The sequence below is a fragment of the Pezoporus wallicus genome, unplaced genomic scaffold (genome assembly GCF_028554395.1).
Source record: "Pezoporus wallicus isolate ANWC-B61680 ecotype Strahan unplaced genomic scaffold, APGP_CSIRO_Pwel_v1 contig_4264, whole genome shotgun sequence".
In the NCBI taxonomy this organism is placed as follows: Eukaryota; Metazoa; Chordata; class Aves; order Psittaciformes; family Psittacidae; genus Pezoporus; species Pezoporus wallicus.
In genome coordinates, this window is record NW_026637102.1 from 929,569 (window position 1) to 956,617 (window position 27,049).

The 27,049-nt window shown below is 51.4% G+C and overlaps 2 protein-coding genes across 11 annotated transcripts in view; one reads left to right on the forward strand and one right to left on the reverse strand.

Moving 5' to 3' along the window:
• CDH23 (cadherin related 23) overlaps positions 1–27,049 on the reverse strand; it is a 208,062-nt gene that overhangs the window by 34,528 nt on the left and 146,485 nt on the right. For all 10 annotated transcript variants that reach the window (XR_008971454.1, XR_008971452.1, XR_008971453.1 and 7 more), the window contains exons 18-36: positions 25,705–25,777; positions 25,307–25,423; positions 24,622–24,734; positions 22,670–22,777; positions 21,310–21,499; positions 20,261–20,406; positions 19,729–19,948; positions 18,670–18,822; positions 17,619–17,732; positions 16,276–16,424; positions 7,315–7,375; positions 6,792–6,940; positions 5,736–5,871; positions 5,153–5,541; positions 4,959–5,060; positions 3,137–3,286; positions 2,377–2,505; positions 2,124–2,252; positions 301–528 (exon numbers count right to left, since the gene is read on the reverse strand). Coding sequence is in view for 7 of the 10 variants with exons in the window: in XM_057403314.1 (XP_057259297.1) it covers positions 301–528; positions 2,124–2,252; positions 2,377–2,505; positions 3,137–3,286; positions 4,959–5,060; positions 5,153–5,541; positions 5,736–5,871; positions 6,792–6,940; positions 7,315–7,375; positions 16,276–16,424; positions 17,619–17,732; positions 18,670–18,822; positions 19,729–19,948; positions 20,261–20,406; positions 21,310–21,499; positions 22,670–22,777; positions 24,622–24,734; positions 25,307–25,423; positions 25,705–25,777 (2,856 nt within the window). In the remaining 3 variants the exon portion in view is untranslated. The remainder of the gene's footprint in view (positions 1–300; positions 529–2,123; positions 2,253–2,376; positions 2,506–3,136; positions 3,287–4,958; positions 5,061–5,152; positions 5,542–5,735; positions 5,872–6,791; positions 6,941–7,314; positions 7,376–16,275; positions 16,425–17,618; positions 17,733–18,669; positions 18,823–19,728; positions 19,949–20,260; positions 20,407–21,309; positions 21,500–22,669; positions 22,778–24,621; positions 24,735–25,306; positions 25,424–25,704; positions 25,778–27,049) is intronic.
• CUNH10orf105 (chromosome unknown C10orf105 homolog) lies at positions 9,660–15,148 on the forward strand. Its single transcript, XM_057403317.1, has 2 exons — positions 9,660–9,949; positions 13,609–15,148. The coding sequence occupies exons 1-2, from the start codon at positions 9,700–9,702 to the stop codon at positions 14,028–14,030; spliced, it is 672 nt and encodes a 223-aa protein (XP_057259300.1). The 5' UTR covers positions 9,660–9,699; the 3' UTR covers positions 14,031–15,148.

Here is a 27,049-nt window from a genome sequence, read left to right on the forward strand (position 1 = left end):
CCTGCAGCCGCCAGCACACTTGCCCATTAGGATGCTCATGATATTTTTGGCATTTACAGATGGGAGACAGCAGCTCCCCAAGCGACTGCAAGCAATGGTCCTGCAGGACCAGGTGCTAAAGAAGGCCCTGAACCAAACCTATACTCAGCAGATTTGGACCCTAAGTCACAACCCAAATGGCCAGATCACCAAAACATCGCACCCTGTGCCTGTTCCACCTTTCCACACTCAGTATCTAAGCTCACTGTCCACAGTGCTGCCCAGCTCCATCCCCTTGGAAAGCACATTTTGGTGGCTCACCGACAGGGAGGGGTTGCCCTCATCCTCAACGGTGACCACCAGGCTGTAGAAGCTCTGCCGCTCACGGTCTGGTGGGGAGGGCCGGGTGGCAATCTCGCCGGTGACACGGTCCATGCGGAAAGTCAGGTCCTCATTCCCGCGGGTGATGTAGTAGGAGAGGACACTGTTGAGGCCAATGTCCCGATCGGTGGCACGTACCTGGGCCACTGCTGTGCCACCACCAACATTCTGCAGGGTGAAATGGCAGGGTGAGTGTCAGAGATACACGACATAGATCACACGCACCTCATAACATAGAAAATACACAAATAATAACATAATTCTAATATAAAGAGAGTTTTTCCCAGGCATTGCTGTGCTTGAGGTTCCAAACTTGCTGTCCCAACACCCAGCAGCCAAACAGAAGGCTGCTTTCCTTCACAAGCTCCTGGATGCCATTTTTTTGGTGCTTATTGCAAACGATGTTTCATTCAGCCCTCTTCCTGTAATTTATATATGGCTTGTACTAGAAATGTTTTTGTTTGTTTTCCAGGTTAGTTCTTTCTCCAGTTGTTGTGGGTTTTGACTGCATTACATTTAAGATGAAATAACTCTCGTGATTGTATGACTATAACACTGGGCAAGGCACTGGAAGAGGTTGTCCAGAGAAGCTGTGACTGCCTCCTCCCTGGAAGTGGTCAAGGCTAGGTTGGAGGGGGCTTTGAGCAACGTGGTCTAGTGGAAGGTGCCCCTGACCATGACAGGAGGGCTGGAACTAGATGAGTTTTAAGGTCCCTTCCAACCTAAACCAGTCTGATTCTGTAATAGATGCAAAAACTTAACTTCATGCAAAAAACTTAACAAGGCTACTTGCACTGCCATTGCTAGCTCAGCTGAGAATCAGCTACAGGCTTAGTAATGGAAGGCTCTGCCCTTTGCTTGAGTGCTCACATAGTTTTTTGGCTTGAAATTCTGAAATTAAATGCATTTTCTACATTAACTTTTAAAAAGAAATGGAATAAAACTACCAGGTGATATTTGCTGTTAAGTCACCAAAGCCAGCTACAGCTACACATCAACATTGTACCTATTTTTCCTTATGTTACAGCATCTCCCATTTATTGCAAAGACTCAGTTTGATTCCCTGCTGCAGAAAGCTAAGTGCATTAGGTCCTATGTAGGCTGGCACAGCCTGAAAGAGTGTATAAACCAGTGTGTGTGCAAAGGTGAAGGCTGTGTAATGGACTCAGAGCTCAGCTAATTATTTTTGGATGGCTCCATTACAGGGGAAATCAAAACAGAAATTCTGTTCTTCAACCAGCTCTGAACATGTATTAAATAGATAAGAAAATCCTAACAGGGCAATAACATTAATGCAAAGCTATTAATCATGAGCAGCAGTTCTTCACAGCTAAGTGTCACCGGCTATTACTCATATTTCATTTTTCGTCATCAAATTGAGAACCCCCGGGTCCAAGAATTAAACTGACAGGAAATAAGTTGTCTTTTCTCACGCCTGATTGTGTTTTATTGCTTAATTATCTAGCTCTTGCCGAGCTGCTTCCTGAAAGCAATTACTATTCTCTGCTGCGCCACCTCTTGCGTCACTAGGTGGCATTTCCATTGGTGTGTAGCCACTTCTCCCTCCTGCTGGTCCCTGCATCCTCATGGGCTTCAGCTGACTGCAGAGCTCTCTCCTATCCCCAAACTACGATGCCATCACAGGGGAGGGCTTGCAAGGGGCCACCAACCCTTAAATCATCCAAGGTGAGGTCTGACCACAGGGCAGGTGGGGACAATGCAGCTGGGAGGATGGAAGGAGAGAAGCAGAGCTGGGTACTCACCTCACTCACGCTCACATTGTAGCCGAAGGGGCTGTCAATGATAGGGGGGTTGTCATTGACATCAAGGATGTTCACTCGCAGAGTGTGCTCCTTCCTCCGGGGAGGCACACCGCCATCCGAAGCTTGGATCTGCAGTTGGGGATAGATTTTCAAGAAAAATACTATTTGTAAGATCACAGCCCCAAGAAAACAGCCTCAGTGCTCAAAAACCAGAAGAAGCCAAAGGAGGCAAGCAGAGTAGTTTGGTGCTTACTCGTAAGGTGTAGTGATCCAGCAGCTCCCGGTCCAGTGGCCGTGCCACAAACACCTCTCCGTAGGTACTGTTGGTGGTACGGATCTCGAAAGCTCGGCCAATGTTCCCTGAAGCCAGTGAGAAAGTCACCTGGAAAAAAAAAATAGGGAATGTTGTAAGGAGGAAGGAGAGAAAGAGACCCTACAATAATAAACCCAGCATCCCCTAGGGAAGTCTCTAAGCATTTTTGAAGGTCCAACATGTTGGGGTCCACAGGTATGGTGGCTGACTGCAGCCACCCCAAAGCAAACACCCATCTGCCAACCCTGATCTCATTCACAGCTCTTCTATGATGCTAGCAACTTTTGGTATTAAGGGTGACAGGCCCTCATTAACTTCTGTCTGTATGGTAAAGAAAACAACAAATGTCAGAGAGCTTCCTGTTCAGCCTGCCAAGGGAGGGCCTCACTGCCATTACCCATGGCAGGAGACGCCACAGCTGGTTTTCCAATTGCCAGACTCATTTTGACACGTGTCCCACAGAGACCTTTACTCCAGACAGCCCAAGGAGGATGTTTTCCCTCTCCTGCTGCATGCCTCTATTGCGGAGTGCTGGTACCCACTTCACAAACAAAACTCTTGGCATCAATGTCCAGTTTGCTCTTGCAGGGAAGCAGAGGAGGGGAAGGAATTGGGAAGACGCTGATGGAGGCATTTTGCGTCAGTGAAACACTATCACAGCATTACAGGAAGCTCCAGCCTGCTGTGCCAGGCTCCCTACCTGCCCATTGCTGCCTGCATCTGGATCACGGGCGAGGACCAGAGCCACACGCTTGCCAACAGCACTGTCCTCTGCCACGCTCACAGACGAGTCGGAGGTGATGTCGAACTGGGGACTGTTATCATTCTCGTCCAGGACCGTGATGGTCACCTATGGACATGGCACAGGGCTCAGGCAGGGCCAGGGCAGAAGCTGGCCCCCTGCCCACCTGGCATCAAAAGTCAAACTGACAACTCCAGCAAACTCTTGACCCATTGTACCCCTCCGAGGTGCCAACAGTGTCAGTGTTGTCCATCCCATGTGGGAATGGGTGCAGGTATTTGCGCGCAGGAGGTGAAGCTACATCCCTGTCTACAGAGAAGAAGAAGGGGGAAATGGAGGGATGCTTAGAGGCTGGAGAAAGTGCAACGGTGCTGCAGCTTTCAGTGGTGGATTTTTCTATGGAGCATCCTCTGCTTTTTTATCCTCCAAACAGCTGGGCAGAGCAACTCACACTGCTTCAGGGTGAACCTTTCCTGCTAAGGTTTTCACAAGCAGCAATTTCATCTGTGCTTACAGCCCAAATGTTGGGTAGTGTTTCCTTTAAAGCTAAAGGGGCACAAAGAAGACAGAACTGCAGGTATTTAACTAAACCAGAGTGAGAGGGGCATAGAGAAGATCTGAGCTTCCTCCTGGGAAGAGGCATATGAGTGAGTAACAGACTGGTCGGGAGACGCTCAGAGAGGCACCCCAGCTGCAGGTGATGTGGGACCAGGCTACCTTGGCCACAATTAGCCAGAGGAAATGCTCTCATCACATTTGTAATCCAAGAGCTGCAACACGACACAGAAATGGGAGAGGAAGAGTCTTTCTGTTCCCGGGGCTCTATTTATGAGTGCCCCAAGCCCCAGGTGTGTTCAGGCTGAATGAAACAACATCCCAGAGGAAGCTTGGGAGTGAGTTGTATGCTTCGGGGTGATTCGGTTATTGTTGCCACTGAATTAAAAGCAGAGAGCCAGGAGCAGGGAGAGTCCATTCAGCTGCTGTGATGGATCCGGCAGCTGCTGTCCCAGATGCCAGATCAAGGTGTTGGGATTTCTGCTCGCCAGCAGCAGGGTCGCTCACAGGCTCTGCACCATATCCTGGGGGGTGTCACAGAGGCTGGTGCTGGGATGGGAGAACTCCACCATGGTCCCTCCCCACAGCTCAATATGGAGTTTGGGATGGATCCTGGCCCCCACGATGATGCCAGTGTGATGGATATGCTTACCTTCTGTTGGAAGACAGCAGAAGAGGAAACAGAAAACAGAGAACCAAGAATTAGTGAGGAGGTGCAGGTATATGCAAGGAGCAGTCCTGCATCCTGTTGTAGTAATGTTGCGGTTCACAGGTACCCGCTGCAGTGATTCAGAGGCTCCTCTGTTGTGCATCCCTTTGTTTTTAATAGATAAACTTCTTGGCAGTGCACCCCACATGCCTCCTGCCCCAGCAGAGAAATGCAAATCATCCCCCATACTCAGCTGCCTTTGAAACTGCCAAATATAGCCCTCTTAAATATTAACCACAGTGAAGTATTTCAAGGCACCCAAATTTACCTCTCTTAAAACTGTTTTAGCTTGGTGAGTGACCTGCAAACTCTACAGTTTGGGATGTTTTGTTTTTTTTTTTTTGTTCTGAGAAATTCCAGCCTATGACATGCAGAAGCTAAATGCAGGGTTTCCCAAATCAGGGTTTCCAGCTGGAGCAGAAAGACCAGCTAGGACATGGTGTCCCATGCCAGAGAAAGAGGGAGGTGACTTCAGGTTACCAGAGGATGGTGGGGAAGTGGGTAGAATCTACTCACCACTGTAGAGTCAATCTTTGGTCCTCCATCATCAGCCACCACCGTCAACGTATAGAAATCCCCTTTCTCTCGATCCACCTGGCCTTTGACCGTGATCACACCCTGCCAAGGATGAACAGCAATTGTGTCAGCCACCAACACTGAAGTTCATGGTGGACAACCAAGCCAGAAGGGCCCATGCTGTAGATACTTACAGTGATCCCATTGATTTTGAAGAGAGAGAGTGCCTGGGCATTAGTGTTGGGGTCAAACTTATAGGTGATCTGGTTGAGGTTGTCAATGGAGCGGGCCTGGACCCGCAGCACCTCAGAGCCTAAGGGGATGTTCTCCATGATCACGGCCTCATAGCTACTGTTAGAGAACTGCACAGCCTCATCCAGCTCGTTCAGCAGGCTGACGTATACGCTGCAGAAGCCCTGATTGTAGGGGGGTGCTTGGTCCGTGGCAGAGACATTCATCAGGTAGCTGGTTTTGGTCTCATAGTCCAGGTACTCAATCGTTGTGATGAGGCCAGTGCTCTCATCAATCTCAAACTTCCCTTCTGCCCCTGACAGGATTCTGTAGTTCACCAGACCGCCGTTCCCTGCAACAGAGCAGCAACCATGGTGCCAGCTGGATCAAGCATCCTGAAGAGGTTGTACCACCAATGCCGACCCCAACCATGGAGCAGATCCCATCCCACATGGGGATTTCAACCCAGCCAAGCCAGGATCTGTGTAATGGTTGATTTTACCACTTCCCCACCAACTGGGGTATTTCTCACCTCCAGCTTCCTACCTGTGTCTCGGTCGGTGGCCCGGACCACTGCCACCGAAGTCCCTATCCCTGCTGTCTCCCGCAGTCCCAGGCGGTTGTACTGCCGCTGGGTGAACACCGGCACTTCATCATTGACATCTTCCACATAGACGATCACCTGTGAAACCCCCCAGAGAAACCATGGGTGAGCCAGGAAGGCTTGTGAACCCTTGCCAACACACGGCACGCATCTGCTGCACAGGAGGAATGTTATTTCTAGTACAAACATCATGTAATGGAGGGTGAACATGGAGTTTAACATCACAGATTTAAGCAAGCCCCATGGTTAGAGTGATTAAGGATTTCCCTGGCCAGAGGGAGATACAGTCTGTATATTAATTTCAGTGTGCTTTGGGATCTCCTGCTCATAACCCTGCAGTCAGAGACCCTGCAACGTGGAAATGATGGTAACTTGGTGGGAAATTTTGCTCAAAGTTCAGCAGGTCAAGCTGCTGTTTCCCCAGGGAGCACCCTTTCTCCTCCTGGTTTTCTACTTGCTGCTGGTGCTGTGGGTATGTCACGCTTGGCCAGAGCCCACCCCACCAGTAGGTCTAAAAATAGATGCAACAAGAGGGCTGGGTTTGTGGGAACCGTGGGAAGCTGGTGTGTCACTGCTAAAGATTATTGCCACTGGGTCCTGTCTTATTTAAATAGATGCCTGGCCAGGAGACAGTTTTCAACAGGCTGAGGCTCAGCTCTTCCTCCTGGCAGCAGAGTCACATCTTGCTGGGCAAGCATGACTCCCTCCGACAGTGGCTGCCACACCACTTAGCAGTGTTACTGCAATGAAATGTCACAGGAAAGAAGAAAAATAAACAACAAACCAAACAAAAACAGATCCCACCAGCTTTTCTTCTCCACCCACAGGCAACCCCGGAGACTTTGCATCACCATTTCCATACCAGATTTCTCCAACTTCCTGCATGCCTTCAAGGGCTGGAAAGGACTGCCCTCTGATGGAGCATCCTGAATATTCTGCATTAACTCCTCCGCAGCCCTGCCCTGCTGCCCACCTCTTGGTGGTTGCAAGCTCCTTACCCGCACGGAGCTCCTCATAGGTCCCTGCTCTGTGTTGTAGGCCTCCACCTCCAGGACGTGAGAGGAGTTCTGCTCCCTGTCAAGGTGCCGCACGCCTCGCATCACCAACCCCGTGCTGGGATTGATGCGGAAGTTGTTGTGCTCGTTTCCTGGCAGGGGGAAGAAATGAGATGGATGCTGCTCACCACCACTGCATCAGTCCTGGTGACATACTGAGGAAGCTATTTTGGAGGAATGTGACCAAGCAAAACCCAAGTCTCATCACCTCCAGCTACATCAGGCTCAGCTATATCAGGGTTTGGCCCTGGCCAAGCCAGAAGCTATGGCATCTAGGTGTCCATGCACGACACATCATCCCCCAGAAATTAACCCTAATGTTAACGTGTTGTTCAAGGGTGAAGAGGATGTTTCTGTGGACTGAAAAGTGCAAAAGGGTAGAGAGTGCAACCTCTTGAGGCTGTGTGCGCAGCTGGCCAGAATTTGGTGCAAACTCACCAATGCATGAAGAGGCATCTGGACTTACCCCTGACAATCCTGTACCACACTCTCCCATTAATGCCTTCATCCGCATCTGTGGCTTTCACCTTTATGAGAAAAGAAAAGCACTGAAGGAGAAGTGCAGAGATTTCCAGACCATGACAAGTCCTCCCATGCTGCTGAGGCTGGACATCCTGCTCCTCCACCTGAGCCAGAAGCTTACCAGCTGCAAAGCAAAATAAGTTACCCTCCCCTTGTCACCAGACAGCAGGAATAATGGGCTTGGGAGCCCTCAGCTCCCAGGTTGACGGGCTCAGGTTGGGAGCTGGGCCTGACGACCATGCCATGAATCCCGTGGGTCAGTGTTCTGGTGGAGAAGTCTCTATTGATCCCGCTTCACGCGTCAGTGCTTGTCCCACTGGAGATGCCGCTGGGGATGGAGCCTCCCTGTCCACAGGGATGGCTTGAGCTGGGCAGGGAGAGCTGGTCCTGTGCCTGCTGGGCACGTAACCCACAGTATCAGGGCAAGTCAGTCAACAGCAGTATATGTAAAAATTAACAAAAGAAACATGAATATGACCAGCCTAGCGCATGCTGGTGGTCTGGACACTGTTAAGTCCTTGCAAGACCAGGACCGGAGGGTGGGAGCACCCCTTAACAGCGATGCACTGCACAGTGCGTGCACGTACCGAATCCGCCGTCCGCCCTGGGAAACCCAAGGCACGGGTCCCCTCTGGTGTCGCTGAACAACACTGCAGCGTTCTCCCCGCAAACCGCAGCCAGGAGCCCACCGGCCCCGGCAGCTGAGAAGCGGGAGATGGTGAGGGCCAGCGGGGCCGGGGCTTCCTCCCCGGCTGGCACTGAGCCACTGCATCTTCCCTCCACAGAAACCGCTTCCCACAGCGGATCCAAAGTACAACCGCAGTGGCGGCTGCTTGCAAATCACCACGGCGAGGACATGGGGAATGCCTTAGCCTTTCTTTTCCACCTGCTTCCCTTGGCAAAGCATCTGCTGCTGCATATTCTCCTTACAAATACTACCCAGTGGTTTCCTTTTCTTCTGCAGGTGGGGGTTTGCACTCAGACTTGCACTGAAAAGAGGAGGGGCTGCTGCAAAGGATGCACGTGCAGCAGGAACAGCGAGGCCATTTATAGGGGCTCAGCTTTAAAGCTCTGGGCTGGCTTTCATCAACAGCCCTACACAACACTTGTATGCATATGAGATACTCTTCTGAAATGCAGTTTTGAGATGCCTTGAACTGCTCTCATTCCCTTCCACTAAGTCAATCTGTGTCATCAGAAACATTAAAACATGCTGACCCCTGCACTTGCAAACTAACTGGATTCCCCACCCCTGTGCCACATACACACTGTTTTCCTCTGTCCCAGACCGGTTCACACCTTGCTTATGGCTGGACACAACACTATGTATGCCTTGCTCCATGTTTCACCATGGACCCAGCACCTTCCTTTCACAGCAGAGAGCTCTCCCTCCAACACCATCTCTTCCACCCTTGGTTCTCTCCAAGGCCGTTTCTGGGCAGGAGCTGGGCTGCGTGTTCTCCCGTGTGGTGGGTGGGCCCTGCACCCATCGATGCCTAGGCAACTGATGCCCAGGCAGATCGGTGGCCTTGGCATAGGAAAAGCTATCTCATCAGCCTAAGCACCCTGCTGAGGTGGCAGTGGTGGCAGGGAAACATAAGGGATGGGATGGGAGACAAAACTTTGCAGTTTTTTATTCATTTTCTGCCCAGCTGTGCTGGGAAAAATGCATTTCAAAGTGAGCAAATGGAAAAATTTTCAACTTGATGAGCAAACTGCACCCTGCAAACACCCCCTTAGCCATCCTTTTCCCAGCTCACCCTAAGCATTTGCTGCAGGCAGCTCTAGCACATAAACCAGGTAAAATGCCTTGCCCAGGTATCTGTTTCTTACTTAAAAAAAAACCCCAGTCAGTTTGCATTAAACCAATGCATGCTCCTACCAGCCTCAGCTGCTGCTGGTTTGACCCACTGAGGTCCCAGAGGAGATGTGGTACTTGACAGACTGTCCCGAACTTGGGAAAACAATTGCACTCGAGTGCAAGTGGTGAGAGAAAAGCTCTTTCTGCTGCAGGTGCAAGGCACCTTGTGCAGCTGAGTGCTGGGTGCCTCCAGCCTGCTTTATCCTCCTGCTACTGAGAGTGGGCTGCAAGCAAAGCCAGCCTTTTAAGCCTACCTTACCCCACAGCTGCGGCAAAGGGGTCAGAAACGTTGGAGGAAAGAGCGGGGAAATAAAAGGATAGGAAAAGAGCAGGCAGCTCGCTGCAGAGCTCCTGAGGAGAGGGGAAGCAGGCTGCGGCGGTCAGCCCGCAGACCCCTCCCCGGCGCAGGGGGCTCGGCCCACCACGACTGTACCATTCAGCATTCCCGCAGGGGCAAATCCCAGGAAAATGCATCCCGGGGCCTCGACCCCTCGTTCCAGCGGGGCCCAGCCCCGGGGCACCACCGCACCGGCAAAGCCCGGGAGGGGGCTCAGTGTCCCCCTTGGCTTTGCACACTCAGGCTGCTCCCAGCCTGGCTGCCAGCTCTCTCCCACCCTCCCTTGCCCTGTAAAAGGGAGGAGGGGGAGGGCGGCAGCAGCAGAGCGAGGTGGGAGAGGCGGCAAGGCAGGCGTGCGGGAGCTCGGCCAGCAGGTGAGAGGTAGGGAGCCCAAAACCCCCGTGGCAAACCCACCGCTGCCTGCTCAGGCTAACCCCGAGGGGCGAGTGAGACACCGGGGACGTGCCGCCATCCCGCAGCCGCATGGGGAAAGGGCTGCGTTCGCAGCAGTGGAGAGGCGAGACGCGGAGTTTGGGGTGGGTCTGAAGTCAGGCATCCCTCCTTCTTTCCCTGTCGCGTTGCTTTGTTTGTCCCAGTGAAGGGAGAGGGGGAAAGTCCTGCGGATGCAGCACTGCTGCTTAACAGTGAGGGTGGTGGGGTACAGCATCACATACAGCCCTTTGCTTTCAGCACCCAACTATCCGGGTCGGTAAGCTGTTTGGTACCTTCCAGCATTCCTGCAAGTGAGCGGAAAGAGTTTGTGAATTGGGAAAAGCTAGGAAGCTCCAGAAGAGTGTCTCTAGGCAAGATGGAGAGGGGCAAGAGAGCTGCTTTTCATCTGAGCTGTATTACAGGCACAGAAGTGCCTGAAAACAGCCTCTTCTTTCTCTGCAGGAGTTTGAGAAAAGAGAGGGAGAGCATATGGGAAAACTCCTGCCAAACTATGCAGCTGGGCCAAGCCAGGCAGGCAGCACCCGGTGCTGGGCAGAGTAACGCTCTTTGCTGCTCACACACAAGAAGAGTTTCTTCTTCCTTTCTACTTTCCTTAGGAACATTTTGCTTTTCACAATTTCTCTTCTTTCCCTCTGATCCTTGGCTGCCTCTTGCCCAGTAATGGGTCCTAAGCACTCATGGGGACATCTCCTGATAGAGTAGATCAGGCAGGGATGATCCTGCTGTGGGGGTTTGCCAGCCTGGGCAAACCTCTTCTTAACCCATCTGGATTAATAACATGGGTCTTGAGTGGGAACAGCAATGCTGGGAAGGGGCAATGCTATGAACAGGGATGCAGGAAGCAGCTTGGCTGAGTGGGTACAAAATACTGTGAGCAACTAATTCATTGCCATCCTTCAGAAAGGCACCAAGCTCCTACCCTGCAGGAGGGAAGCCCTCATTCCTACATGTGGTGTGGGCAAGAGGAGTGCTGCTCTTACCATGCATGCCCTGACCTTTCTCCTGGTAGGACCACAGTTTTGGTGGCTTTTCTGAAGTTCTGCTGAAACAGCTGTAGCTCCACCTCAGGCAGGAGGTGAGGGGGAGAGCTTTGTGTACGTTAATACATTGAAAACTTATGGAACCTAAAAGGGAGTCACTGCTCACATGTACTTGGCTCTTTTTCTGAAAGGTCTTAGAGATCAGGTGAGGAAAAGCCTGGATCTCCTCTGAAGTCTGAGCTGGGTGTAATGAGAGGGTGGCTCAGAAGCTAGAGAAGAGGGCATAGCTGAAAAAGCCTGGGGAAACATCAATGTGATCTGTTGTGAGGAGTTTCTAAGGGACAGTCAGCTGGATGTAAAAGAAAAACCCTACAGCCACCACTGACAGAACAAAAAACAACCTGAAGAAATTGCCCAGGCCTCCCAGCTTGCTCTTAATGAACAATGTAAGGTTACTAAGCCAAACCACATGTCAGTGAATGCCAGAATTAAGGTAGCTGTGGTAACCTTGATTCAGGCTGCCTTTGGTGTGCACAGTAAGCAGGAGCCCTGCCTGCTGGTTTTCATGCCCAGACAGTGCACAGAAGCAGCCTGCCTACAGAGCAGAGGGATCCTTGGGATGGCTGAGGTTGCCAGGGGCTGCTTTGCTCCAAAAGCTGGAGGGGGGGGAAGTGGCTGAGCCAGGCAAGGAGAGGCAAAAACATCACTTTAGGGGAAGCAACAAGAGTCTTGGCCCCCTCAGCCTGCCTGCAGTACGCATGGGGATTCACCCGAGCTAAAGCATTCTCAGATGCATTTCTCATTTCTGAGCGTAGACCTGGCTCTGCCCAGTGGAAGCAGCCACATCTTCCCAGAGCCTCTGAGCTCTGACCAGGCTGATACAGTCCCTGAGGCTGCCAGCATCACAGCTGTGAATGCTCAAGCTCAGGTGATGCAAAGTCTTCTAGAAATAAATCACATCTCTCCCATGCCGCAAACCCAGAACCCAACTCTAGTGGAAGCCTCTGACCTTTTTCCCTCTGTATCCCAGGTCACTGACCAAGGGGAAGAGCATGGATCATGCAGGAGCAACCTATCCCCTCTGGGACAAGGCAGAGTCCTGTCAAACCAGAGCTCGGAGCTCACCTATGTAAGTACCCTCACACAGAGGGTACTGCTGGGGCACAGACAACTCAAGTTCAAGGACTCCTTAACCTCTGAGTGCTTGGCCTGGCAACTCTCAGAGTGTTTGCTTAAGGTTGTTTCCACCTGCGTAATGTGGACAGTGAGAAATGCTTGTCTGTTCTGACGCAACATCTCTCTTTCCACCAGGCTCATCTCCACCGTGGTGTCTCATAGTTTCCAGTTAGTGATTAAAGACATGTCATTGATGTCTCCTGTCCCCTTTTTTGAATGCTTTATGGTGAATGTCTGGCTGCTGCCTACACAAACCTGTGTGGCTTTTGGATAGCAGCTGCAAGAGCAGACCCAGAGACCCTGGCAGTCCCTGCAGCCCTTCTTTTCCCCTCCTAAATTCTTAATTTTAAATGGTCTCTGTAGAAATGCATGCTTGCCAGGAGGCTGCCTGGTCACAGACCAGTCTAAAAGCTCTCCATCACTTTTCTAACTCCCACCTCTCTGTAGGAAAGTCAGCATAATAAAGCTTTACCTCCAGCATACAGACTAGAGTACCAAGGGCCAAGCCAGGCTGTCGCATTGCAGAGGGTTGGTACAGCAATATTTCCCCAACCCTCGTCTCCAAGCTGGAGAGATGCTGGCCCCTGGGACCATATGCAGGAGGGTGCATGGGAGCAAAATGATGGGTGCATATTGCTTTGGGGATGCAAGCTGGGGGGATCTGACCTGGCGAGTCAGCCATCAGGTGTTCAGTAAGAGCTGTTACTGATGAGGCTTTGGCGAGCTGGTTTGCAAAAATGGCTGAGAAACCCACAGCGTGTCTGAACCCGAAACAAGGTCAGCAAAATGCCTAATGCAAGAGGATTTTTGACACAAGCATGGTGATGGTGTTATGCTTCACCCCTGAAAAAACCCAACCAACCAACCAACAGAAAAACAACTAAAAAGACAACATTGCAGTACAGCTTGATGAGGACTTAACTGGGCAGATGCTCAACCAACTATCCATTTTCTCTGGGGAGAGTGCATAATCATAAAAGGCCAAATGACAGTTCATTCAACAAACCCACATTTCTGGAGAACAGAGAATCAGCAAAGCCCAGCAGCTCAGAGTGGAAGATTTTGGACTGTCTCTAGTGTATGATTACCTCTTCCAGAAAAGCATCATGCAACATGTATGCATGTTCCCTATGTGTGTCACCACTGGGACCATGGTACCATATGTACATAGTACTACCTGTGCTAGATCTCTTTACCAAATAGTTTTGCTCTTCAGTTCAGGGCAATGTTTGCAGGTATAAATCCCACCTCTGTGCTTTGCCTCCTGGCAGAACAGACAAACTCCTCCTATCCCCACTGTGTCACAAAAATCATAGCTTGGACATCAAGGCAATCCAAAAATCTATCAGGCTAGATGGAAGGTGGGTGTCTGTCCAGCTTCTAGATGGTAATCACCCATGTTGCTTGTCTGTGTTACCTTACGCACTGCAGGGAAGATGAGCACAGAGGACACTGGCAATGGGACCTCTCCTACCACGCCTCTCCTTGGGCTTCCGGTTTCAACGACTGAGCTGGTCCCTCCCAGCTATGCATCCCCTGAGACAGCAGACCCACTGCTTGTCATTGTTTCACTCATCTGCATCTTCCTCCTCCTGGCGACCTTCCTCATCTTTGTTACCCTGTGCAAGCCAGCGGTGCTGGACCAGGCCCGCTCCGGGCCCCATGAGTGCATGCCCCATCACCCAGTGGATGCCAGTGAGCCCCAGCTGAGGTTCTGGAAGCGGCTGGGCTCCCTGCGATGCTCCATCAACACCTTCAGGAGGAGTCAGCCAATGTCCCAGAGACAGCTCACCTGCCCCAGGGGCTCCCTCGCCAGCCAGAACTGGGATATCACAGAATCCACCAAAATGTGACCCTCCTCTGCAGGAACTAACTCACCCCGCACTGCTATTCTTTCTCAAGCTTTTGGTTCAGCCTCAGTTCCCTTCTGAGCATCCTGGCAGAGCCCCTTTGAGCAGCTCATTTCCAGGCAGTGACTCTGCAAGGTGATGAGAGATTTTGCTATTTCAGGTTCACAAATGCTTTCCAGGTTACCGTTTCCTGGCAGGAAAGGTGGAGGCATCTGAACCACAACCACACACAGCTATCACCAGGCAGTCCAAAAAATACTGCCGCTTAATTTCTTTTGGAAAACGTTGTGCAAGTTGCGAGCCACCTGAACAAACAGCCTGGGCGAGAGAAGAGCAAGCTGGCTACCCAACAAATATTGCCTTGAAGAGAGGCATCCTGGGGCAAATGTGCTCCACAAAAAGCAGTCCTCAGCTGAGACTGTCCCTGAGTTGTGGTCCTGAGCAGGCAGAGGAAGGCTTGTGCCCCCTGTGTGCCACCCGGTCCCTGTCTACTCTCTCTCCATGCAATGAGCTGTGGTTGCTGCATATGCTTGGAAGGATGTATGCTACAGCTGTTTGCTGGAAACCTGTTTCAATAAACAAGCAGTGGGAGCAGGTAAACATGCCTATAAATGCATTAAAGAGAGCTTTTGAGGCTCGCAGCCACTGCCAGCTTTGAAAGGCACTGTGCAAAGCTCAGCTCTCATTTCTGCTGGGAAAGGGTACAACAACCAGCAGGTAAGCTGACGTGCTTAAAGGAATCAGTACAAAACACAAAAGGTGGCTTAATTCTTCCAGGTCTGCAGCTTGCACTATGTTCAGCTATTGAGTTCACCCCTCTGGGTGAAGTCAGCATGCTCAGCGAGGCCCCACGGTGAGCACCAAAGCCCATCTCCCTGGGTTTCACTTGGTCTCTGACCCTCACGAGGTGCAGCTCTGCATCAGGACCTCTCCGGGCTGCCTGGGGCATTCCTGCTCTCCTCTTACCCTGGGCTGCCTGGCTTTCAGAGAAGAGGATGGGGAAGCCTTTGAAAACTCTCTTGTTGCCACAGTGATGTGGGGATGTATTTGAAGGGAGAGACCTTCAGTACAAATGGCTCACACTGAAGGTGTAAATTAAACTAAACCCAGGTGATTGCCCATTTCCATTTCCCTCCGATTTTGTTCTGTGGAAAACAAACTTCACCCTAAAACTGCCTCTCCTTTGCCACACATTTCCAAGGGCATCCCCTCTTTTGGGAATCATTATCTAAGAAGAGGGACTTTAATGTCAGACTCGGGTTTCCTCCATTCTCAGTCTTTTGATTTGAAAACCAGGCTCAGTTTTAGGAGTCCCACGGCAGGGCTCCTCTCCGCCTGCACATCTCCCCTGCACACCTCCACCCCAGGGGCAGGGATTGCAGCAGATGCCTGACCCCAGAGGCAGGCATCACGTACCACGTGCCATGGCACAACAGGTGACGAGGAGCTTCAGGGCTCACACTTGGGGACCGGCTGCCCAGAGCAGGGCTCCCAGCAAACCTTTGTTGCAAGAGTCAAAAGGCTCCTTTCTTCTCCCAGTGACTCACCCTGCCTTGGAGAGCCAGAGACAAAGCTGCCCCTTTCCCTGTGCCGGGAGAAGCATTCAAGGCAGGAGGAGCGTTCCCAGGGCCCTCTGCAAAGAGCCTTTGGTGCCTGCTCCAGAAGAGCCCTGGGTTTGAAGAGATGCTGGAAGCCCTTGGAGGTTGTGTGAATGCCAGCATTCATTCAGGGCTCACTGAGCCATTCAGCTCTGCCCACTGCTCCCTCGAAGAAGAACAAAAATGAAAGCAAAGTTCAAATGCTTTTCTCCCTCAGTTCCCCCCTCCTCTCAGAGCACCTCTTTGCCTGCACTCTTCTCCCTTCCCCTTGAGATCTCCGCTCTCAGCCCCTTCTCTGCCAGGAGGAGGGAGAAAATGGGGACCTGGCCAGGCAAAGGGGCTTCACCAGCATGGTGCTTGCGTTTTCTCCTCTCCCCCCTGCAGAAATGGGTGAATTTCTTGTTTTTTACTTGCACTTTTCTGTCTTCTCCCTGGTGCTCACAGTTTGGGTTAGCAAAGGAGCAGAGGAGCACACAAGCAAGATCACATCTTGCCCTCTCCTGGGGCAACAGACCACTGATGGGGAGAGAAAATCTCTGCCCTGGGATTCCTGTAGCTGACAGCCAAGGTGCCAGGGCATGGAAAGTGGGGGACCCCCTTCACCCACCCGTTCACGCACCCAAGGGCCCTGGTGGAAGAAAGCCACATGCCTGCACTATACTGCTGGCAGCTGGGATGTCCTCGGGGACGCTGACTTCGTAGCTGCTCTGAAGGAAGATGGGTCGGTTGTCATTGACATCCAGGACAGTCACATACACCGTGGCAGTCCCAGTGCGCCGGTTCCCAGTGGGGCCGTTGTCTGTATGGGAGAGAAAGGCGAGGGGAGTTCTGGTCATCTCCATCTCCTTGCAGATAGGTCATACTCAGCCCCTGGCTGCTGAAAATAACAGGATCAGAATTTTTAAGCTAAAATCCTGTCTTTTTTTGCAGCTTGCAAATCCCACACTGAACCATGGTGGTTTGGTTTTATTCTGCCTGTCCTGAAAGAAAATGGAAAAGCTGAACCACCTCTAAGCTCTGCCATAGAGCCACTGCCCAGGGAGGCTGGAAACACAGCTAGTCATTAAAGCAACTCCATAGACCAAGAGAGTGATGTACGCTGGAAGGGACTACTGGAGGTCAGGTATTCGGGAGATGAAGGCAGACAGGGGTCTGATGAGTTTTCTGTAGACTCAGCTCAGCTCACAGCCAAAGAGCACCCGGACCGGTTGGTGTTCAGTAGATAAGGACATGGCACAAAGTGTGAGGCAATGTGGACTCTAAGTGGGCTTGGCTTTTCCAACATGACCAGTGCAAGTGAGCATTAAATCCACCTAGCTGGAGCCCATGGGATATGCTGAGTGGAAAAACACAGGCAGTCTGATACCCATTGGAGGGGCAGAACAGATCCTTTACCACTTGGGATCCAGTCCTGCATACCCAGGTAGTGCAGCATCCCTGCTGCAGACCCCATAGCACCTGCAATGCCATGCCCCCGAGATTCCTCACCAGGCCACTTACTTCTTCTTTCAAAAGGGATGTCTAAGTCTTCCGTAAACAGGCACATCATTATAAAATTCTGCGGATTATGGCCAAGATGTGTTTGGCACATAGGCCCTCTGCCCGTGCCAGGTGGCTCTGGATTAATCAGCAGCCACTGAGCCAAAGGCTGGCATGGCATTAGGTGAATGATGCTGTGGCGCTGACATTTCTGTGTGGAGGTCTGCCCCAGATAGTGTGGAGCTTCTTGGGAATGGGTGGCCCTGCCTGCCCTGGGGGAAAGGGAAAGCCCTGGAGCTGGGTGAGCCTGAGTGGTGAATTTACTGTCTGCAAAAGTCATGTTGGAGTCAGGACATATTAGTGGGTTGTGAAATGCTAATGCCAAACTCTGGTTTATGGAGTGCCTCAAAGGTTGCTGTCTGTCTGACTCGCCCATGAGGCCACTTGGCACATGTTCAGCCACCCTATGTGGCTGTGTGTCAGCAGTCCTATGGGAACAGTGGGAAATCCTTACCAATGGCCTCCAGTATCAGTGTATACGATGCCACAGTCTCCCTGTCCAGACTCACGACTGTCCTGACCACCCCATCTCTGAAGCCAACGCTGAATTTGCCATCCTGGTTCCCACCTGCAGCACAGGACAAGGACCAAGTCACCCTTTGTAATGGATGCAGGAAGCAGTCCACACTGCATGGGGTGCTGCAGCCTGGGCACGGGGTCAGCCCAACTGTGGAAAACACAAGTGCTTAGCCTGCCCTCCTTGTGATCAATGCAAGCTTTGTAGGATGAGCTTGCGTCTTGTCCTAGACAAAGCGTTGCTGCAGCAGAAGTGGGCAGAGCATCTTCTCTGCCATACCAAACGCAGTGCCTGCATCACAGCGGAGGAAAGGAGAGATGGTTGTAGGAAAAGCTGAATCATATAAGAGCCAGATCATTTCCTGAATGCTTTGGAAGCAAAATGGGGTAACTTTGCACATGGCCTGCGGTACCTGTGGGACAACATACACCGCTTCTCTTGCGAGGGAAGCTGGAGCGGCTGTGAGACAAAATGTGAGGCTGCTATTGTAAGAAAAATTACTCCAGGGACACTTCTATTTCTACCCTCTTCCTGAGGGCTAAATGCCACATGTGCAGTTTGCAAGTCAAAGCACGTCCAGGGGGTTCCCCAGCCTCCTGCTGCAGGTGCTGCAGATGCCTGCTTGCTCCCTGCCTGCCCAAAACCACCTGCATGCAGGGCTATGAGATACCCTAAAACTCTAGAGAGGCTTCCAACCATAAATGTGAATGCTGCCCCAGCCCTTGCTCCCCAGCATATTCTGCCCATCCTCATGCTCCTCCTGGCTGTATCTCGGGGGTGTGAGGGCAGGGGATGCCTGGGCAGGGCACAGGCGGTCTGCAAGGCTGGAGCCAAGCGGGGCTGTTCAGCAGAGGGCGACACCGTACCAGGTTTGGAGGGGCTGGAAAAGGCAAAGCTGATGTGCGAAACACCGTGGCTAGCGTCTGAGGCAGGCTCCTCCTTTCCATAACCAAAGACCCCTTTGCAGTGTTTTGCAAGGTTGGCATACCTGTGATGAAGTAGCTGAGCTCAGCGTTCAGCCCAGCGTCAGCATCCGTGCAGTTGAGCCGGACCACTTTGAAATCCCGGGCCACATTTTCAGGCAGCGACACATTGTAGACGGCCGGGAAGAAGGTGGGGTTCTCATCGTTCACGTCCAGAACTGAAAGGGGGAGCAGATCTGAGTGCCCCTGATCTGGGATCAGGGCTGCAGATGCCAGGCATCTGCATTCTGCTGGGCTCCCCAAAAGCTCACCTGTCTGCTGCTCCCTGCCATTTGTGTGGCAGGGGTGCCTGAGGACCGGCTGTAAAGAATTGTCCCCAATGCTGCAGGCTGACACATACAGATGCCTCCCCTTACATCCAAAGAAACCTTATATAACTGTAATTAAAGTTACTGTTTGGACCAAACTGATTTCCATCCCCACGCAAAGGAAAATCTGGGGCTTAAATATAAGCTCAGTCTTTCCTGGTGTATGGCAGAGGGCTCCTGAGTTACAGGACCAGAAACTTCTTTTTCCAAGCCCAGGCCTGAGGATAATGCAAAGTCAGTTTATTTCCAGATGATGCTTATCCTCAGCACTAGCCTTGTGTGAAGGCCAGTAAATAGGAATGTATTAAATTAAAGACAGACCACAGAATAAAGGCCCAGCTCTGAACTGGGATTACTTGGGCTGTCCAGACACGCAGCTGATGCAAATCACATGCTGTAGCAAAAGGCAGGCCAAAAGAAAAAGAAACACTGGGGATGGCAGAATGAAAGAAAAACAATATAGAATTTGGGGGCTTTGCCAGAAATGCCATATTTTCCCCATCTCTGCACTATGCTGACTTCACACTGGGCAAGATGTGAGGTCTGCGGAGATGGCAGTGCAGTGGGCTGCCCTCCCTATGTGTTGCCGTACATAAGAACAGGCATAATGGGTCAAATTGTATACCCATTTGACTCCTCAGTGTGTCTCCTATATAAATTATATTTCCTCTGGTGAGGTGTCCTTGTCACCCACTTTTTGGGGCCAGAGGAGGCTCTGCAGCCAGGCAGGGCTTGGAGGGGTCTTGATGCACCCACCTTTGACAGTCAGGGTGCTGGTGGAGCTCTTGGAGGGCACACCGGCATCACTGGCCACCACCCGCAGGTAGTACTCAGCGATCCTCTCCCTGTCCAGCACTGTGGTGGAGGTGACGAGCCCGCTGGTGCTGTTGATGAGGAAATCCATGCGGGGCATCCCCACCTGCATGCGGTACGTCACCTGTCCGTTTGGACCCTCGTCCAGGTCGATGGCCACTACCTGGTGGGGAGGGTGGAGGGAAGAGGGCAAAGGGGTGAGGATCGGGGAGCCTGATCATCTCCTGACAATGAAAATCACAGTACATAAATCCTGAGTGTTTCTTTGCCCTCAGGGATGCTGGGCTGAAACAAAGGGGCCTCGGAGCATCCCCTCTGCTGGGAGCGAGCACATGTAGTAGGACAGCACAACCCCTTCTGCATCCTCCCAGTTGCATTGCTAGAGGATGGACAGGATGTATTGCCTGCTTTGCAGAAGCAATGGCAGTGACAGCAGCTCCCAGCATGGGGCATGGCAGCAATGGGACATGCTCACCTGGAAGACAGAGGATCCTGCAGGAAGGCCCTCAGCGATCTCAGCAGCAAAGGGCAGGTTTTGGAAAGTGGGGTCGTTGTCATTCAGGTCCAGCAGGTTGACAAAAACTGTGGCGCTGCTGGTAGCTCGCAAGGGTGGCCTCCCGCCTGTGGAGGCCAGGACCCGGGTCTCAAGGTTAATGCCTCCAATTGTTTCCACCCTTTTCCCCTAAAAAGGATCCCTCACTTCCTATGCAGACAGTAATGCAGGATGGGGCTGTCCCCACGAGGCACTGACCTGTCCATGTTACCCCTTTCACTGCTACCGGTCAGACTGATGAGCACAGTCCCCTGGCAGGGCAAAACTGACCATGGCAGCAGGCATGCAAGGCAGACCAATGGCTACCTGTGCATGCAGCTGAAAAACGAGAGTAACACCAGCCTGTGCTTATCTCTGTCTTTCTGGCAGGATGAATGGCACAATGGCTTTAGCACAGTGCTGAGTGGTGCAAGAATATAAAGGGACAGAAGTTATATGTGCCGCCTGCCTCTCGGAAACAGGCTGGGTAATAGAAAAGTATCTTCATATCTCTATCTTTATTTTCCTAAAAAAGTTTCCCTAAGATCCTATTTCCAGAGAAGAATACATTTCACCACTTGGTCAGCTCTTTTCCACCAGCTACTCAATTGACTTTCCTAGATACTGATGGAGCCAGACTGAGAAGAGGGGGAGTTTCTGCCTCCCAGGTTCCTTGTCAGGGCTGCTACAGAAATGACTGTGCTTGCATTTTGAAGGTTTCTGGTTTGTTTTAGTGGAAGGTTTTAACCTACTCTCATTTTCTAACCTCAAAAACATCTTTGCAACTTGTGCTTAAAATAGAAAAGAAAAAGAAACTTCATCATAAAGGAAAAATCAGGCTGAGAAAATTCAACTCAACATGTGAAAACCATCAGGCAGGGAAAGCGGAGGGTGAGGAAGGTGACGTTTGCACAACCTGAGCCCCAGCAATTTCCAGCTACGGTGGAGCAAGACACTGTGGCAAAGAGGAGCAGGAAGGAAGCGGGGCTTACAGTCAGTGACTGACACCACGATCCTCCGCATGAGCTGGGCCTCCTGGGCGTTGGGGTTCTCACGGTCCAGCAGCACACCGGTGGTGCGGATCTTGCCCGTGGTGCTGTTGAGGCTGTAGAACTTGTTGGGGGGTCGGATGCTGTACACCACTGTGCCATTCTCCCCCAGGTCCGGGTCGACAGCCACCACCTGCCACAGAGAAACAGCAAAAATTAAAGATGGGAATTAATTCCCACAGGGAGTTCTCACATAGATCCACCAGTGTCGAACAATGAGGCGGAGCTCATATGAGAGGCTTCCCCATACCAGCAGTAGCGAGAAGTTCTCCTTTCTCCATACAGCTATATATTTTCATGATACTTGCAGAGATTTTGTACCCTTGAGACCTCTACTGTGGTGTTAAATCTCACTAAAATTGTTCTGCAAGCCTGGGAGGTAATGACACGGCAAGAAAGACACAAGCACGCAGCAATTCAATGGGCCTTTTACTTTTAAATAAAGACAGCTAGAAAATAAGTATCCTTCAGGAAAATAAAACAAACAGGACAAACAAGCATGCAGAGGAACTTGTGCTGCCACATTGGAAATACTGGAAATAATTCACTGGTGGAGTTCTCCATGCCAGACATTTTATGCTTTACTGTCCTCCCTGCAACATTTGCAATTACAGTGGACATCTACATTAAAAAAAAACCAAGTTCATCACATTCGTAACTTCCCTGGCCCCTGCTGCTTGTCCCACAGCTGAATTTACATCATATCAGTGACACAATAATTATTTTCCCAGCAACGAATTGGGATGTCAAAGGCAAGATGACATCAAACAGGCGCTGAGCAGTGGGGCCACTCAGAACAGAGGAAACTGCCAGGCTCTGGCTGTGTTGCCAGACCTTTCTTCCCACCTCCCCCCTCCCCACAACTCCTTTTCTTTCGCAGACTTCCTGCTTATACGATTTTGTGGATTCTCTTCACTTTTCTCTCATTTATTTTCTGTTTCCTGCCCGTCATTTTTCTCCTGGTGTGATGGAGTACAAGCCTCCCTCTCTCCTCTTTTATTTCACCAGAGGGACTTGAAAGGCTGTAAATCAATGTCTTTCAGAGAGGTCCTTGAAGGAGGTCGCAGGAGAGGCTAAGAAAAGGAGAATTTGGCTAAACCTCACACAATATGGGGAGGGGAAAATGAAATCCCAGCAGAAAGGAGAAACACACGGGACAGGCAGCAGTGAGGAGGCTCAGATGGTGCTTGACTGAACAAGACACCAGTTAGGAGGTGACTCCCTGCTCCAGCCAAGCAGCTGACAAACTCACCAGGTGAAAGGAAGAGGCTTTAGCAAAACAGCCACCTTCCCTTGCACTTACTGTGGTGACGTCCGAGTTTGGGGGGGTCATTTCCACCAGGTTAATGAAGTATGGCTCATCCTTCCATGTGGGGTAGTTGTCATTGATGTCCAGCAGTGTGATGTTTACCTGCAAGAGAGAAAGCAAGTGATGTATTAGTTCCTGGGGCAGCATGGCATGTCCCCTGGAGGTACAGCAGCACCAGGTACCCAACACAAGTTCATCCCCCAGAGGGAAAGTCTGCAGAAAAACAACTTCTTGCATCTTCACAGCCAAGGGTCCTTGGCATATCTGATTTTGGTTTGGCTCCTGTGGAGGAGGGGGCACAAGGTGTGTTTTCAAGCAGCTACTTCACTGGAGGGATTGGTCATGGTGGCGGGGGAGAGGGTGCAGTTGGAGCATAGCTGGAAAGGAAGGAAAAACTGACTGGTAAAAAGAGAACAAATAAATGGAATAAATGAGAAATCAGGAGGGTACAGTAGCAGTGTGTGGGAGGTGCAAAGACAAGAGAGCAGGTGAGAGGGTGGTGCCCTTAAGTGTTACCTAGCTTCATTTTCAGTGTGAGAAACGGCATCTAAGTGACAGCAGAGAGCCTGCGGGATGCATCTTGTTGTCTATGAGTCTCTCACCTCCCCAGATCACCCATTTCAGTCCAGCCTGTGAATCTATAAAGGTGCCTGAAGGAAGAGCTGTAGTTCAAGGGAAGGAGGGCAGAGGGGCAGGATGAAGCCTCCGGTACCTGGCTGGGCGTCTCCCGTGGTCTCCTCTGCTCCCAGGTTAGCGAGTTCTGCCGCCGCGCCAGGCTGAGCTACTGGTGCCACCCGGTGGCAGGAAAGGCGAATCTGGACACCACAGTCCCCGGGCACAAGCCAAGGCACAGAGGTGGTCCCTGGGGAGGTTGGTGACCCACCTGTACTCTGAGCACCCACGTGCTTGTCTGACACCCAGGGACCTTGCAAAGCCCGTGAATGGGCTCTTATTCCCAGATCAAGAATGATTATATGGAACAGCTTTGAGCCCCTGGTGTACATCCTTGCTAATGACAGCAGACAAACTGAATCGACCACCAACTTCTCACCAAGTTTTAATTGTCCCACGTGCCTCTGGGAGGCTGCATAGGGAGCTTCTGGTCTGCTATCTGGATCATACTCCTCCTGATGGCCATCAGCAGTAGCGACAATTATTTTAGGGATCTCCTCAGCACAACCACATGACTTCTCTGCATCACCCTCTGTTGCATGGGAGATCTCTCCTGCAACCCAACTGAGCATGCCAGGGGCACCCAAATGTTATGAAATGTTCAAACCAACACGGTGCCATGAGCAGTGAGATGGATCTTTGGCTTTGGACCTCCTGATATTTCCAAAGACTTTTACAAAACCTCTGCAAACACCTGGCCTCCCTGATGTCTCCAAAGGGCAAGGCAAAGCACTGGGCTTCAATCTGCAGAACAATGGCTTGTGCCTCCACTAGAACTGTCTGAGGAGCCTAGGCATCAGAAACTGGTTGGAAGCCCTTGATACAGGCAGTATGTGAATAGCAGTCATCAAGAACAACTAAGCCTGCCTGCAGGCTCTCCAACTAAGCATTTTCTCAAGAGGCATGAACAAAGGGAGACGTGTTGCAGGTGGAATAGGTACCTGTTACCGCCTTCGCAGGGAAAGCTGGACACATAAAGCTCTGGAAGGTCAAGTGGCTCCTGAGGGAATGGCTTGCCAGGAAAGGGAGACTGATTTCAAGGTCTACATAGCCTGGACAGTCATTCTGCAAGGCCTGCGAGCAGTGACAGGAGTAGCCCAGAGGGCAGACACCACTCTAAGCTCTCTAAGTCCTTTATCAATTCACACAGCTAAAATTAAACACTGCTAGCATGCAGAACTGAAGCACCAGTTCCTGGGCAGCCCTTCCTAATGCCAGCCCCAGGCAAGCACCTATGGCTTGAGGTGATGGGAATTGCTCCTTCACACACTCACCATAGCAATGCCTGTCTTCTGATGGTGGCCCACGCCTCCATCCACTGCCCGGACAATGAGGATGTATTCAGATTTGGCCTCCCGGTCCAGCAAAGATGTTGTCGTGATTTCTCCTGCAGCCACAGGGGATGAAAGAGATTAGAGATCTTGTATGGCAAACAGGGGCACTGGTGAAAAAAAGGGACACTCAAACCCAGAAACAGGATCCTTCACAAATGGGCCCTTTCTTCTGATTCATTTTTAAATAGATGGATCCTGGAAAGGTCAGCATGTGAGTAAGCTCCTGCAAACTTCCTGCTGTAACTTCCCATGGGAGCCCATCTAACAACTGCCTGAGATCCCTCACACTGCTTTCTGCCCATAATGAACTGAAAATTATGTCAGTGGGGGAAGGTGGGCAGCAGTTCCTTCGATAACATCAGACCTTGCAGCCAAAGCTTTTTCTTAGGTGTCACTCCCACCAGGAGCTGAGCTTCCACTGATGCCTCAGCCAAAGTTCTCACTGTGACCAAGCAAGTAGTGGTGTCTGAAATCTGGTGAATCCCTTGGATTGTATGTCTCCTAAGCAGGCTGCTCCAGGGAGGGGAGGAAGGTGAAAGAGAAACAATGATGGGGAAGAAAGCCAGGGGAAATTGAGGAGAGGGAACTGAAAGGAAAAGCAGGAGAGCATGTGCAAAAGGCTCACCTGAGCGAGCATTGATCCGAAAATGCGAGGAGCCCTCCAGGGAGTAGATGATTGACTCCTGCCCGTATTCCCTGGACCGGTCCATGTCAGTGGCATTGAGAAACAGCACCGTGGCTCCTTATGGGAGTCAGAAATGAGGGCCGGGATGAGCATCCGCAGCCTAAAGCAGCTCTACCCAGCTGCCCTGTGCCCCCACACCACTCCTGTAGGTCACCCAGCCAAGGGGTGCCCTCACCTGTATGCACAATGGGACCAAACCCCCAGGCCCCTCAGCTATGAAACTCTGACATGTCTCTGCCTTTTACCTCTTCAAAAAGCCATCACCCACCCACTTCTGGCTGTAAGACCCCTAGGGCCCTTCTGCTAGCCTAGAAAAGGAGCACGGGTGTGCTCCGTACCTGCCATAATGTCCTCCATGATGGTTATAACGTAGGAGGCCTTGCTGAATGTGGGGGGGTTGTCATTTTCATCCTGAAACAAAGACAAGAGGCTGGTTGGGAAAAAGGCAAAATCATCAGGTAGCTGTGAAAGTCTGGTATGGGGGATGCTCCTGGATGACTGCATCTCAAGATGTGACCAGCTCCAGACATGAGCATGGGAAAGGCGGACTTGAAGGTAAGGCTCCAGAGGTCTGAGCACATGATTTCACTGTGGAGATTGCTGAGGTTAAGGTAAGTGGATTGCCAGTGACTTTGCTAAGCTATACACTAGGGAAAATACCAACTATCTCATTACCGAGCACCCTGGGCAACAGGTCTGAAACCAAATTGGACTGGCCAGTGTAGCTGCTTAGCTTTGGCTGCTTTTGTTTAAGAGGACTGCTGTGGGTGTTTGCAGAGAGATCAGCCACAATATTTTTTGGGAGGAAGCTGTCAGCATACAAATGCACTCCCTCCAAGCCTGTCTTTGCCAGCAACTATGGCCAGCCTGGTGAAACCAGGCAGGAGTAATTGCTTGAAACATCCCTCAAAACAGATTTTGGACCACTTTAAAGCTCCCCCAGGGGGCCTTTAAATGCTATTTAAACAATGTCAAGAATCTGCCTTAAATGAACCAAACCCAATCTCCTACAGAGGGAAGGATGGAGCTGCCAGGACATTAAAACACCGTTATGGACTGCTGTTTCCCTGGGGCTGCTCTGGAGACATGTTCTACCTGGCGACTGCTGATGGACCTGCAGGCTCAGCTGCTCCTGCTGCCACCAAACTTGATATCTGAGGCAATTTCACATGCCACCGATGCCCATTGTACTGCAATTAAATTGCCATCCTCTGCTCTCATTGCTGGAAGCAGGTGGTCTTTAATCAGCTTTTGCATCACTCAGCTTTCACCCTGCCTCCTCCAAGGCTAATGAGAAAACTGCTGGCTGCCCAGGGTGCTGTCCTCAATTCCCTTCTCCTCAAACAGCAGGGCTGGGGTCATCACCCCAGGGCAAACCCAGGAGGTCTGGGTAGTTTAAAAGCAAAGGAAATGTACATGAGCATGCATCCACATGTCACCTGCAACCAGACCCGGGTAAGCTGTGCCTCAGTTCAGGCTGGGTGGATGCAAGCCAGAGCAGACACCATGCTGTTTCATTAGTGGTCCTGACTTCATCAGGCTGTGCTCAGCACTGCCACGGCCCAGCAAGCCAACTCCCAGGGAGGCAGGGGCTCGCTTCTGGCCATCTCTCCATCTGGCTGTAGCTGGTGTGCACCTGCCTGCAGCACAGCGCATGGCTTTCCTACTTGAGAAGGCCATTTT

Bases quoted from the DNA above. Each gene is read 5' to 3' on its own strand.
- CUNH10orf105 (XM_057403317.1), top strand. From the start codon at position 9,700: ATGCATCCCGGGGCCTCGACCCCTCGTTCCAGCGGGGCCCAGCCCCGG. The intron at 9,950-13,608 runs GTAGGGAGCCCA...TACGCACTGCAG, and splicing joins GCTCGGCCAGCAGGTGAGAG to GGAAGATGAGCACAGAGGAC.